General features: G+C 52.0%; 1 protein-coding gene and 1 long non-coding RNA gene across 14 annotated transcripts in view; one reads left to right on the top strand and one right to left on the bottom strand.

Moving 5' to 3' along the window:
• Positions 1 to 13,332, bottom strand: part of Kifc3 (kinesin family member C3) — a 95,247-nt gene that overhangs the window by 27,672 nt on the left and 54,243 nt on the right. For 10 of the 13 annotated variants that reach the window (XR_005496646.2, XR_005496647.2, NM_001401191.1 and 7 more), the window contains exon 2: positions 1,491 to 1,695. Coding sequence is in view for 8 of the 13 variants with exons in the window: in NM_001401191.1 (NP_001388120.1) it covers positions 1,491 to 1,695 (205 nt within the window). In the remaining 5 variants the exon portion in view is untranslated. Of the gene's footprint in view, positions 1 to 1,143; positions 1,284 to 1,384; positions 1,442 to 1,490; positions 1,696 to 5,943; positions 6,008 to 13,332 lie in introns of those variants that run through there. The other 3 variants (XM_039097700.2, XM_063277983.1, XM_039097701.2) reach the window with 2 other exon arrangements.
• Positions 1,693 to 11,786, top strand: LOC134483686 (uncharacterized). Its single transcript, XR_010060556.1, has 2 exons — positions 1,693 to 1,989; positions 11,196 to 11,786. It is a non-coding gene; the product is annotated as an uncharacterized LOC134483686 (long non-coding RNA).

Genomic DNA, 13,332 nt, shown 5'->3' with positions numbered 1-13,332 from the left:
GGTCAACAGGCCCAGCGCTGCGCAGGGCTCGTATTCAAACTGGTTGTACCAACCATCCCGATGACCCTAACACCAGCAGAGAAGACCTGGAGGAACTGGGGTACCGAGGCTTTCTCTTGGGTGCCAAGTCTGTGCCTGCCTGTCACTCACAGGTTTCACTTGATCTTTATCTTAAATTTATAAAGTGGTCATATGTCCCATTTCATAAATACATGCACGCATGCGTGCGTGTGCACACATGGCGCACACAAGACATAGACAGACACACAGACACAGACACACAGACACACACACACTAAATGAGTGTGAACTCTGTGAGTTTTCTAAGGTTAAAAAAAGCCACATGCATCTCTGTTTTATTCACACCGAGGGACAACCTTGTGGAGACCATCCCTTTCCCCTTTTAAACCAGCTCCGAGTGACCCAAAGCTTCCTGCTTTGCCGGAAGGCTCCTGGGGGATAAGGGGTGGCAGCCCCAGGCAACTGTAGAAGCTGGAAGATCTTCACAGCACTGTCCTGCTGCCCACTGGCAGAGTGAATGTGTTACAGTTAGAAAGGGAAAGAGGGGCCATCTCTGAAGCTCTGTGTATCCCCTCTTCTATACACTAAGGGGCTTAGATCTCATGCCCTTTTACCCCAGAGGCCAGGCTGGAATTCCCGGCACTTCTCCCTGTAGATCAGGAGCAAAAAGGCAGCAACACCTAAAGGCAGTTCTCCAGGATAACCCTTCCTTCCCACACAACCAGGGCACCCTGCCTACTTGCCCACACAGAGGTAGGGAAAGGGTCAAGGAGGCTCCTCAGCCCACACCCAGCCCCTACCCAGAACAGAGGAGCCGCTGGCTCCTTGACAGTCTGAGCACTGGGACATGACCCAGAAAGCTGACTGCTGACAGTTCCCTAGGGTACAGCAGTGGCCCAGGCTACAGGACCCTCTCACCATAGACCTGCTGGTGTGACTGCTTTGAAAGCAGCCATTGGCTGTCTGACACCTAAAACCTGGGATCTGGCACCCAAACCCTGCTGGGCAGCCCTCTGGGCAGCCTGCGCTCGCTCCTCACTCCTCACTCCTGTCCAGGGCAGCCCGGCAGAATCAGGTGTCAGTGCTGGGCAGGGCACTGGGGAGGTCAGTCGCTTCACCTACCTTGTTTACCGCCTCCAGTAGATATTAGAGAGCACGCAAGTGAGATCTCAGAGCCCCTGACCTGGTTCGACTGGCGGGAACGTGGCTGATGCCGTGCTGCTACGGACTGTTAAAGTTTAACCGGCCCCAGCCTTCTCCTCCTCCTCCCCGGCTGGACGCAGGGAAGGAGCACCCGGTGACGCTGCGCTGCGCTCTGCTCCACGCCCAGCCGGCTCTGGGCTGCTGGCTACCCTGTAATTACCTGACAGCTCTGACTGAGTTTAGGAACCGCGAGAAGCCTCAGTCTCATCTCTGGGATCTGGAGGAAGGAAGGGAAATGAAGAGGCATTCTAAAAATGCGGACTCACCAGTTCTCAACCTCCCCTGGCCGGTGTGTGGGAAAGGGCGGGCGGCTGGGCTGGCTGGGGCGGGGCGAGCCATCCCAGGCTTGGGCTCCTGGACCCGGCCCACTCTCCACAGGCCCCGAAGTGAAGGCGTGGCTCCCAAGTTCCACGTCCTGCGAGAGGGGACCATGGCCCGGGGCTCAGCAACCTCTTCTGGGTGCCGTGCAGGCTGCAGAGAGAGCAAGGGCAAAGGAGCTTTAAGAGGAGTGGGTGGTCCACACGCTGTATTATCGGGGAAAGGTCTGCAAACAAGGGTCACCTGCTACCCAGGAGACCCGCCCCAAGTGTAGCAACCCTCAAGGACCCTGGGCCCACAGGAGGGTGCTTGGCACTGAGCATGGCATCTACAAGTGGGCCAGGAGTGAGTCAGTGAGCGTGCCGCCCACTGTGAAGACCTGCCAGAGGACACACCGGGCAGCAGCCCCACAAGGAGGAAGCTCCGGGACTATGCTTCCAACCAGTGGTGAGTTTAATCCTTTTCCTCCATGAGGTCTCATTTTCTAATTAGACTCAGCTGCTTGCTTAAGTCTCAGCCTTCGGGCTGTGTCCCAAGCCAATGGCCCAGCAGCTAATGCTCTGAGTATTAGCATCTCAGTGTGGAGGGGCTGAGGAGGAGCTGGCTTAGGGCCAGGGGCAAGCTGGGTTTACATTCAGCAAATTCTCAGGGCCAGCTTCATTCACACATTCAAGTAACTCAGTGTTGAGGGTGTGTCAAGCACCCTGCCAGGCATTCATTCAGTTCCTAGTTCATAATCATTTACTGAGTGCCTACTGTGTGCTGGGCACCTAGCAGAAGTCAGGGACCTCAAACTTTCAGTTGAGGTGTTAGATAAAGGTTTATTGAAGCGATAGCACAAGCCTTTAATCCCAGCACTCCCAAGGCAGAGACCAGGCAGGGTTAGCCTGGTCTATACAGCAAGTACCAGGATAGCCAAGTTACACAGTGAGGCCCTGTCTCAAAAATAACAAACGTCTGAGGTATGGACAGGTTACAGGAAGGTCAGAGGGATATTTCAGGCACCATATGGTGGTTTGGAAGTGTGAGTGTCCTGGGAGCACAGGTATGGAAATGTATCAAATGGATAGAGTTCAAGCACAAACTTTTTAGACAGTGAGTTTTTGTCTCGGTTTGTCTCAAGTAACACTTGAGACAGGGCTGTTACTACATAGCCCAGGCTGGCCTTAAGTCACCATCTTCCTAACTGCAAAAATCTTTACTTTGTACCTACTGTGTGCATAGCAGCCTCAAGGATATTTGAGCTGACCAAACTTTTGTCCCAGATTCAGGCTGTGATGCCAGTCACAGAAGCAAAGTCAGACTAAGGCATCATGGAGTTTGAGGACTGAGTTGGGCACCCAAGGGACGTCCACAGAGTTACCTGCATTGTGGGCTGTTTTCAGGGTCCCCACTCTCACTGCACTGACCACTTCCTGCCAGGCTGCAACAACATGTGTTGCACACATGTTCCCGTCCCACCCCCACCCCAGCTTGCTGAGGATGAGGGGCTCAACAAAGCTGTGCCCACATGTTCCATGATGGCTTACTAAATGGGCGACCCTGAAATGCATGTATATACACACACACACTCACATGTGTATACACATGCATGCACACGTGTGCACATATGTACACATGTATACACACTCACATGTATATACATATACATGCATGTGTCCACACTATACATGCATGTGTATAGATGTATATGAACATGTGTGCACATATGTATGCACTCACGTGTATATACATATACACACGTGTGCAGATTGTACACATACATACTCACACGTGCACACGTATACATGCACATGTGCACACATATACATGCACATGTGTACACATGTGTACACATATGTATCCACACATACTCACACACAAACCTGGAGGTCAGGCTAGCCACCAAGACTCAGAGCTAAAGGTCCCTATTTTGAAAAGTGAGGGTATAACCTGCAGGGTTGAGTAAGAGGAGATTACTCAGTCAAGATTAATGGTATCAAGGATAGGGATGGTACTGGGAAGTCGAGGGTGTGTGAGAGCAGTCACTGAAGGTAGGAGGTCTGAGAATGGCCGGAGCTGCCCAGCGTATCCACAAAGTCCTCAGAAGTGGCTGGAGGGCAAGTAGGAAAGGGAGGACAGTCAGGTAGCCATAGCCGAGTAATTTTAAGAAAAGCCAAGGGAGAGCTGGGTCTAGACCCAGCTCACACCTACCTTCCCTAGCATTCAAAAGGTTGCAAGTTCCAGACCAGCCTAGGTTGCAGGGCAAGTTCAAGGTGGCTCAGGAATTGGAAAAGGCTTAGGAGGCAGCTGTTTCCTTCTTTGAGGGAAATTTAGCCAGGATGAGAAGGAGATGAGCTGAGAGAATAGGATAGGGGAGAGGTGACATGAGGGGGTAGACAGAGGGGCAGGAACAAGGCATCCAGAGACAGGAAACAAATTGCAAGAATCTGGAGTTGGAGACTGAAGACTTTTGAGCTGATGCTCTTAGGGCCAAGTACTGAAGACAGTGGGTCATGATCTCTTCCTTCCTTGACTGAAGACAGTGTGGGGTACTCACTGGGAGAGGACAGGAATGTGAGAGAAGGGTCAGGGAGATGCTGGTCCACATTAGTAGCCCCATACACACTGCTGATGCCTTGAGATGGCTGAAGTGGAGAGAGCAAGAAGAGCAGATACAAAGGCTGTCCCCGGGGAAGCCTGGCACAGCGCCAGGCATAAGGCCGACCCTGCAGGCCAGTGGGAGAAATGGGCAGACCGTCCTCTGCAGGTGCTCCTACCAAGCTGAGCCCATGAAGGGCAGAGGATTCCAGGAAAGATTCCAGGTTCAGTCAAGGAGGGCAGAGGCGGGAGACCGTATTTCCGTGCTATCAGGAAGGGAAGTTGAAGAGGGCAGCCTGGAGAAAGAGGAAGGGTGTATACTAGGTCCCCGCGAGGAAAAAGCAGCTGAATTTAGCAGCTGGAAACCCTGGTGTGAGGTCAGGAGAATCAAGGAATCTCAAACAAGCCCAGGGTTCTAGGCCAAGGGAGAAGTGCACACTCTCCTTACAGTTTGGTCTGGGGTCCTAGGACCTCTAGTAACCTGGGAATCACGGGATGGAAAGCGATGGGACTCGTTCAGGCTTTGCCTCTGCCACCTAAGGAGAATGAATTACCTGTTCTCTGTCTTATCTTCATGTATAAAGAGATGAAAACTGCACTTCTCAGGACTGACATGCAAAGAGCCCATGGTGCTGCTATCTCTTAGAACACTGTCCCATTGGTGGGCGAATGCAGAAGCTGGCTGGGGGAGGGGCACGAGCTTCTCTGCCATCATCTAAGGACCCTACATCTGCCTTCCTCCTGTCCCAAACCAGAGACAGAGCAAAGACAGTGTGGGGGTTGCGGGGAGAGGGCATGGCTAGACTAGTTAGGTCATCCCCAGCACACATGTTCTGGGGCATCCAGATTTCGAATTCTCTGCTCCTTGGTACCCATACAGACAGCAGGACTTACCAACCCAAACCCTGAAGTCCAGTCACTCGAATACACAAAACCATTCTGGGGCTGCATTCCTAGCAAATGACTCTCTCTGGCCAAGGAGACTGGCCCTTTATGAAGGGCATGGGGAAAAAGTCCTACCAGGCTAGGAAGGGCAGAAGGACACTAAGGAAAGTGAAGCTAGAGGTAGTCCCAGTGCCCAAGGTTGAGAAATGTATCAAAGGGTGTGTGTGTGTGTGTGTGTGTGTGTGTGTGTGTGTGTGTGTGTGTGTGTGTTGGAAGGGTGACAAATAATACTTAAGTATTTAAATCCAGCTTCCTCTTTAAAACGTCTCAGGACCAGGCCTTTCACTGTGCCAGCCAGAGTTCTGCTGTTACTTGCAGTGGAAAGGCTGAGGGGACAGACAGCTTCTGGGCTCCCCTCCCTGCAGGGATTCCTCAGCTGCAGCTGTCAATGACTTGATTCCTCTCAGCTTGAGAGAGGATCTCCGAGGCCCTCCCTCCTAACCTAGGGGCTGGCTCGCCCCACCTTGGGCCTTGCCAGGGGGCGAATGGGGGGTGGGGGAAGAACTACCCGTGGACACAGAAGGAGGGCCCAAACAGCAGCCTTCTTGGAAGCGACCCATGCAGGGGAAGGGGGTGCGCGGTTGACCCGCAGTTCCCAGGTAGGCTCTGCACATTCCCCCACCAAGGAGATCTGGAGCCGGTCTCGGTGGGGCTACCCTAGAGGCCGTGCCACCCTCACGCCCAGGTCCCGGCAAGATCCTCTAGCTGGACGACACAGTGGGACGCTGCGCACAGCCGGGTCTCTGGGGCCTGATCACAGCGTCCGCAGCGGGTCCGGATAGAGGGGTCCGCAGGCAGGGCGGGCGCGGCGCCTACCAGGCGCGCCGGGAGGAGCCCAGCCCAGTCCACCCCCAGCCTGCTGGGACCCCGACTCACCGGCCTAGCGGAGACAGGATCCCAGCGCCGCCGCCGCCGCAGCGCCCCGGGCTCGGCCCGCTCCGGCCCGCCCGCGCGAGGCAGCTCCACGCCGCCGCTGCCTGCTCGGCCCGCCCCGTGCCCGCCCCTCCCGCACTTTCCACAGGAAATGATTAACTCAGGCCGCGGCGTGTTCCCATAGCAACGGGCTCAGGAGGGGGGCACGCGCACTTTCGCGCACGCGCCCACCCCTGGCGCGTGCCTCCCCTCTCATGTTATCCCCGACACAGACTGGTACACACTTGTGCGCGAAACCACTGGTGCACGAGCCCAGGCACACCTGGCCTGCACCTTCAGAGCAGGCTCACACCCTCCACTGCACACCGCGTGCCTGCACACTCGCCCTCTCCCAGCCTGCAGGAACGCAGGCCTCTTACTCCCACTCAGGAGTTAACGTTGGGAAACAGTTACACTCATCCTCAAACGGTTTGCACTCCGCCCCAAACCCAGGTGTGCAGAAGTTTCACACACCCCAGCTAGGATCCACACACATCTGGCACACACAGACCCACATCTTAATACCTTTTCTCGTTTAGCAAATTCACACATGCTTTTGCACACGAGATCAAGCACACATACACCACCCGTTCACCTGCTCTGCTACACAGGCATGAACCCTCCTCTCTTTACGCTCAGCCTGCCCGTGCTGTCTCTCCAGCTGCACCCCTGCTCCCCAACCAACAAATATTTTCTTGAGCAGCAGGCTTGGGGTTTGTTAAGGTAACACATTCCCTTAAGCTCCAGCAAAAACAGCTCAGAGTGCCACAGCCCCAGTCTGTCTTTAAAAGCTCCTTCCTGGGGCGCTTAGGAACCTCAGAAGAGGCCTGGGGGAGAGTAGGCTCAGCCAGCCAAAAGAGACAGCTGACCCAGAGGAGCCACTCTGTTCTTTGTCTCCCGAACAGAGAAGCATTTATTCCAGTCACAGTGTGCCCACTCCAGGGTGTGGAAGGAGAATGTGCCACAGGAGCCTATCCAGCAGAGGCTGATGGTCCCCAGATAACCTGAGAAGGTGGGGGTCTACCCCTTCAGGCTTGCCAGGGATGGCCCAGGAGAGAACTAGGTAGGGAGGGCCATGATGCCTCCCATGGGCTTGTTTCCTGCTTGTGCTGCTGAGACATGTGCTGGGGTCAAGAACCTGGGGGAAAGGGCTGGAGAGATGGCTCAGTGGTTAAAAGCACTGACTGCTCTTCCAGAGGTCCTGAGTTCAAATCCCAGCAACCACATGGTGGCTCACAACCATCTGTAACAGGATCTGATGCCCTCTTCTGGTGTGTCTAAAGATAACTACAGTGTACTTATATATGATTAATAAATAAATCTTTAAAAACAGAGAGAGAGAAGAATTTAGAGCAAAACAGAGACAAGGACTTAGGCCCCACAGGGTGCCTGGTACCAGGACAGGACAGCAAGCCCACATCTGGAAGCAAGCACTATTTCCTCTATTGGAGGCTCTATTGTCTGGTATTTAAGTTTTCATATAAAAGCAGAAACCTTGTCTTCCTTAAGGAATGGGACACTAACATTAACTTCGTCTCCTTCTAGCAAAGGCAAAGCTGGGTTTCTTTTTTTAACTAATAAAAACGTTTGTTGTTCTCTTTTCTCCAATTAGAAGTGTAATGGAAGTTCAGTGTGGCCGTAATCCCACCCACTGGGGGTGCTGCCAACACTTTATTTAGGGCTGCCCTTTTCCCTCGTGTACATAATAGACATCATTTATTCCTGGTGGACATAGCGCATGGCACTGTGCTGAGCTCTTTAACAGTAAGATCCTGTCACACTGATCAGCCTGGCAGCGGGCACCTCCTATGTCCCGGGTTCAAGAGAGGAAAGGCAAACTCAGAATGTGTCAGAGCTGAGACTCTGAATCCCTAGGGATGCGCGCATGTGCACTGTGCACAGAGGGCCACCGTAGGAACACAGGAAGCACCGCCAAAGGAAAAAATGAAGGCTGGGGCAGTAGGAGGAAGCACTTTCAAAATTCCAGCAAGGCTTTGGCTCAAACTGTAAAAACTCATCGTTCAATGATTATTAAGAATTTAAGAATTCACACTCTGCTGGCCCTGGTGGCACAGGGCCTGTCATTCTAGCCACTAGGGAGGCTGAGGGGAGGATTTAAATTCAAAGTCTGCTGGTTAGAGTGTCACAAGGAACTGCATACCATCTCTAGTTCTCTGGCAGTTTCAATGGAGGCTGCCAACTCTCTCCTAACCATGGGAAAAGTGAAAGATTTCCCAGAATCCTGGCCAGCGACCTTGATGCTTCCTGCCCACTATAGGGTGGAGATGGAGCCCTCTAGAGCTGGATAAAAGGCAGTGGCCAGAACGCAGCAAACCTACCCCCTCATCTGCAGGGCAAGGGGGCAGCAGTGGCTTCTCTAGGTTGCCCAAAGTGCATGTAAACCCCTCACCCATCTGTCAGAAGTAGCCAAGGGCCCAGGAGCTCTTCCCTAGAGAGAAACAGAAAGAAACCAGAAAACCCTGCTGTGATTTTTTTTCCCCCTCTTTCTCCCAGTGGTCAAAGTCCACCGCAGATAAGCAGGCAAAGTTTTTCAGTCTCCAGAGGTTTATTGGCCAGTCAGCTCTAGCCTTCACAGATGCCCCGAGGCCTCATTCCATTCCACACACACACACCCCCACACACCTCCCTCTTCTAACCTTTAATCTCCTCCACTTCAGATGACCTTCGAGTTCTGTAAGTCCAGCAAGCTCACCTTTTCTTTCACCAACAGGGAGCAGGGCGAATTAGCACTCCTCATCCCTGTCGAGGGCACATTCGCCACCCCCACCACCATGACCATCGCTGTGGCCTGTCCTGTCCACACCAATCCCACCTCGAGGACAGGGCCCTTTCCAGACAGCTCAACCTCACAAGTTTCACCCTGGTGCCTGATGTCACATACAGGACAACTCATCAAGTATACGCAGGTCAGGTGGGATCCAGAGAGCGAGATGCAGGAAACGTACCCAAATACACTTCCTCCCATCGAGTGAAGGATAATTCCTAGCAGACAGAAGGACCCTTGGACAGCTGTTTTACTATGGTCAGAAAGAGTCCCTGCACCTGGGGAAGCTATTTTATTGCCTCTCTGTGCCGGAGGAACTTACAGTTTATTATTAGGGTTTTTGGTTTGACAGAGGGGCAAGGTGTTGTCTTGCTATGTTGCCCAGACTAGCCTCAAACTCCTAGGCAGAAGCCAATTCTTTTGCTTCCCAAGGAGTCGTTCCTACAGCCTCTGTATCCAGGTGACAGTCCCTGGAAGTAAGAGAATGTTCTAGAGTTGACTCACATTAAGTGGTTCTGCGGGTTGAACCCCACATCTTCTGATACTCCTGAAGTTGTCCATCATGGAGGAAGGGAAGTTAAGAGCAGTTTGAACTCGGGGTGAGTTTAGCATGTTAGAACCCCCGGGGGGCTTGGACCACTCTTAGCCAGACTACAAATTCCCCCAGCCCCTGTCTGTTATAGACTCAGTTCCCATAAGCACAGGGGATTCCTGAAGGGATAAGAACCTTTCACCTGTCTCCCACACCCTCTTCCTGATCCTTTTGGGCCCCACTTTCTAAAAGCCATATTAAGGAGATGAAATAGTCCTCCCATTTTCAGGGGGACTGTACAAAGGGACAAGGTAATCCTTGCCCCATCCCAACATAGCTTTGAAATTCTCGGACCTCATGGCTTTTCCCCATTGGCTCAGAGGTCTCATTCAATTGGCACTCCTGCCCTCCCGTGAGGGCAGCTAAAATGTCCCTCTGACCTGCTGAGGAATTTGGCATTCAAACAGAGACTCTCTTACCCTTATCATCTCCTGTAGTCTAAAAAAAAATGACAGGAATGCAAATACAGGGTGATAATGTATTTATGCCAGGTAATAAAAAGATTTAGCAAGAATGACCCAGAGGAGCTGTGTGTGTGTGTGTGTGTGTGTGTGTGTGTGTGTGTGTCCGCCCAGCACTCTGGAGATAAATGACTTTCAGGCCAGCCAAGACTACAGAGTGAGACCCTGCCTCAAAAAACAAACAAACAATAAGTAAATAAATACAGGAGTGACCCTTGGGAGAGGCACGGAGGACAAGCCCGCCCTGCCCCCACGACACCTCCCTGACTCATCCTTGAGGTGAAACACTGAAGCCTGACCCCTCCCTTCTCTCGTGTCCTGCTTCCAGTGCCTCTGCCCTTGATCTTCTGCATCCGTGCCTCAGTGTTCCCGCTTGCCCTTCTCCCTCATTAATCCCTCCCTGTTTGAAGTTTTGGTGTTCGGCTAGGCTTTTGTGTTTTTAATGGTGCTGGGTACTGAACAAAAAGCCTGTCAGAGGGTAGGCCATTGAGCAGGCCCTGGTAAAACTAAACTTTTGTTTAGAGGTATTTCAACATGACTTACCCACCAGCCCTGAGTTCAATCCCTGGCACCCATAGTAGAAGGAAGAACTGCCTCCCACGATCTGACCTCTGACCTCCATAGGTGTGCCTTGGCATCCCCCCCCCCCCACACACACACACAGTGAAGTGTTGAATGCCGGGTCTAGAGAAACGGGTGAGCAGTTAAGTACTTGTTGCTCTTGTAGAAGGCCGGAGTTCAGTTCCCAGTGCTCACATGAGCTTCATAATCGCCTGTAATTCCAGTCCTAGGGATCTGACCCCATCTTCTGGTTTCTGAGGGGTGCTTCATGCATACACAGGTAATACATGCAGGCGACACACTGGGAGGCATAAAGTAAATGAAAAAAATATAAATCATTGAGATAGCGACCTGCTATGTTGCCCCCCTGCCCAGGCTAGTCTCGAAAACCTGGGTTCAAGAAATCCTTTTGCCACCAGTTCCAAAGTGCTTGGGGATTTGCAGATGTGTGCAAAATGATTCTTTGTAATTGAGTAATTATAAGAGAAGTCAATAGAGTTTGAAAAAGTCCCCAGTTTCTTTCCTGGCAACAGGCTAAGAGGCGATATCAATCTATAGTAGGACAACCCACACAGATGGTGGCGAGAAGTAGCTCAGGGGCCAGGTGGAGGTGGATGTGAAGCCTGGTTTAGGCTTCTACCATGAGTCTTGTGAATATGGGGCTATGGTTGCACCTAACCTTGGGCCGCCATTGCATGGGACTGGCTGCATCTAAATGCAAGGTATACTTGGGAGACGGATTGGGTGCTATTTTTTTTACTCCAGATGCTCATTTTAAATTTTAATTCTGTTTAATTCTTTTGTTGTTTTTCAACAGTGCCTTTCCTTGCTCACAGGCTGCCTAGAACTGGCAATACTGCGCCCTCAGCTTCCTGAACTCTGGGATTACAAGTCAGTGCTAACACACCTGGCTACGACATCCCTGTTATGTTATTGTTTTGTTTTGAGACAGGGTCTCTAACTGGATGTCCTGGGACACACTGTGCAGACTAGGTGGCCCCAAACTCACAGAGATCTGCCTACCTCCCAAGTGTCGGGATGAAAGGCGTGTGCCACCACCACCACCACCTGGCTGACCACATCACTTTTTTAAAGGTCTTTTCTTCTCTGCGAACCCCGTAAAGACAGAGGTTCAGACACCATGAAGTATTTGTCCTGATGAAAGGAATCATTGCTTTGTTTTATCTGGGATACCGGGACTTGAACCAGAACCTTACCACTCTACCCAAGCTCTAACACTGAGCTCTGCCCCTCAACCCATTTACTACCGGTTTGGGTTTTTTTTGTTTGTTTGTTTTAGATAGGGTCTCATGTACCCCACAAATTGACCTCAAACTTATTTTGGTAGTTAAGTATGGCCTTAAAATCTTGATCCTCCTGCCAAGTACTAAATGGCAGGTATGAGTGACCTCGCGTGACGAGTTATTGCTGTTGAGGCTGTCCTGGAACTCACTCCAACTGACCTCGAATGGAGATCCACCTGCCTCTGCTTCCCAAGTGCTGGGATTAAAGCTATGTGCCACCACCACCCAACTTGCCTGGCTAATTTACTGCCTTATTTATTTTGAGGGTCTCCTGTACCCAAGGTTGTCTTCAAACTTGATATATAGCTGAGAAGAGCCTTGAACTCTTGATCCTCCAGCTACAACCTACCAAAAAATTGGGTTACAGATTTACACCACCATGCCCAGTTCTGTTACCATTTTGTCAAATGGTTGTGTGATATTTCCCCGAGTGAACCCATGGTTTAATAGGAGTCGATGCTCAAATAGCTCCCCCTCCTCTCTTTTATAAAGAACATGCTCTCCCACCCCACACACAAACCCCTTGGGGGCAGAATAAGGAACAGGGGCTGTTAGCTGTTCCCGTTGCTTTCTCCATGTTACCAGAGTGCCTTCAGAAATGTCTATACCAAATTTACTCTGTTGTTGGCAGTGGTCTTTGAGAAGAACCATTTTCACGGGAATTTACAGTTTCTCTTCCCTTGGGTCTGGAATGCTCTCCCTGGCAGGTCCTCGGAGGAGGGACAGGAAGAGGTGGCTGAGAGAAGGCTGTGTGAGCAGGGTGTGTCAGGCTGGCAGCCTCCAGGCACTCTGACCAACAGTGTTCTGTCACTTGAGTTGGGTGGGTTTGGCTAAAGGCACTGGCTCAGGCTCCCCTTCCCCAACCTGCTCTTCAGTCCGGGACACCGTCCCAGGTGGTCATGTGACATCCTGTCAGCCAGGATCCAGGAGCACACAGGGAAACCCTGAATGGAACACTGTTTTCAGGCCTCCGCCACATCATTCCTGTTCCCACCCCACCCTGACACTACATCCAGGCTTCTTGCAAAACATCAGTTACTCCTAGAAAGGGAACCCCTGTGGGCTGGGGCCAGGGCTGGCACCAGGTCAAGGAAGCTTCCTTCTTCTAGAACACACAGCTCCCTGCCTGACCACCCTGGCAATCTGGTAACATGTCTGCTTCAGCCACTGCAGCATCGCCTGGCCGAGGCCACCACTGCCAGCTGCTCCCTGTAGCCTGTCCTCCTCCTCTGGGGGTGGCCCTTGTTTGCAAACAGCGACGGAAGTTTTGACGCTGCTGATTAACCAGCCTCCCACAGCTCCCGGTTCTTAGTCATCCCCACAAGTCTCAACCTTCTACATGGGACTTTGCCAGCATCTAGGTAACAGGGAAGAAATGACAAGGATCCCTGTCGGTTCTGGGCCTTCCATATTTCATCTTCCAGGGCATGGGAGGAATGAACTTCAACCGTCCTCAGCCAAGCTATGCAGGCCCCATAAAGAAAGCTTAGCTGTCATCTACCTAAGGACAGCCGTCCCCCGTCCAGCTTGGACTCTGCCAACACCTCTTACGTCATCTCCTGGGGGTATATGTGCAGCAGGCATGACCATTCCTTCCCAGGGGAGGCCCATGGATTTATATTAGAGGACACAGTTGAAAGGTAGCTTAGA

This window comes from Rattus norvegicus, chromosome 19 (genome assembly GCF_036323735.1).
Source record: "Rattus norvegicus strain BN/NHsdMcwi chromosome 19, GRCr8, whole genome shotgun sequence".
Lineage (NCBI taxonomy): Eukaryota > Metazoa > Chordata > Mammalia > Rodentia > Muridae > Rattus > Rattus norvegicus.
The sequence above is the reverse complement of the archived record's forward strand: the minus strand, read 5'-3'. Positions and strand labels throughout refer to the sequence as shown.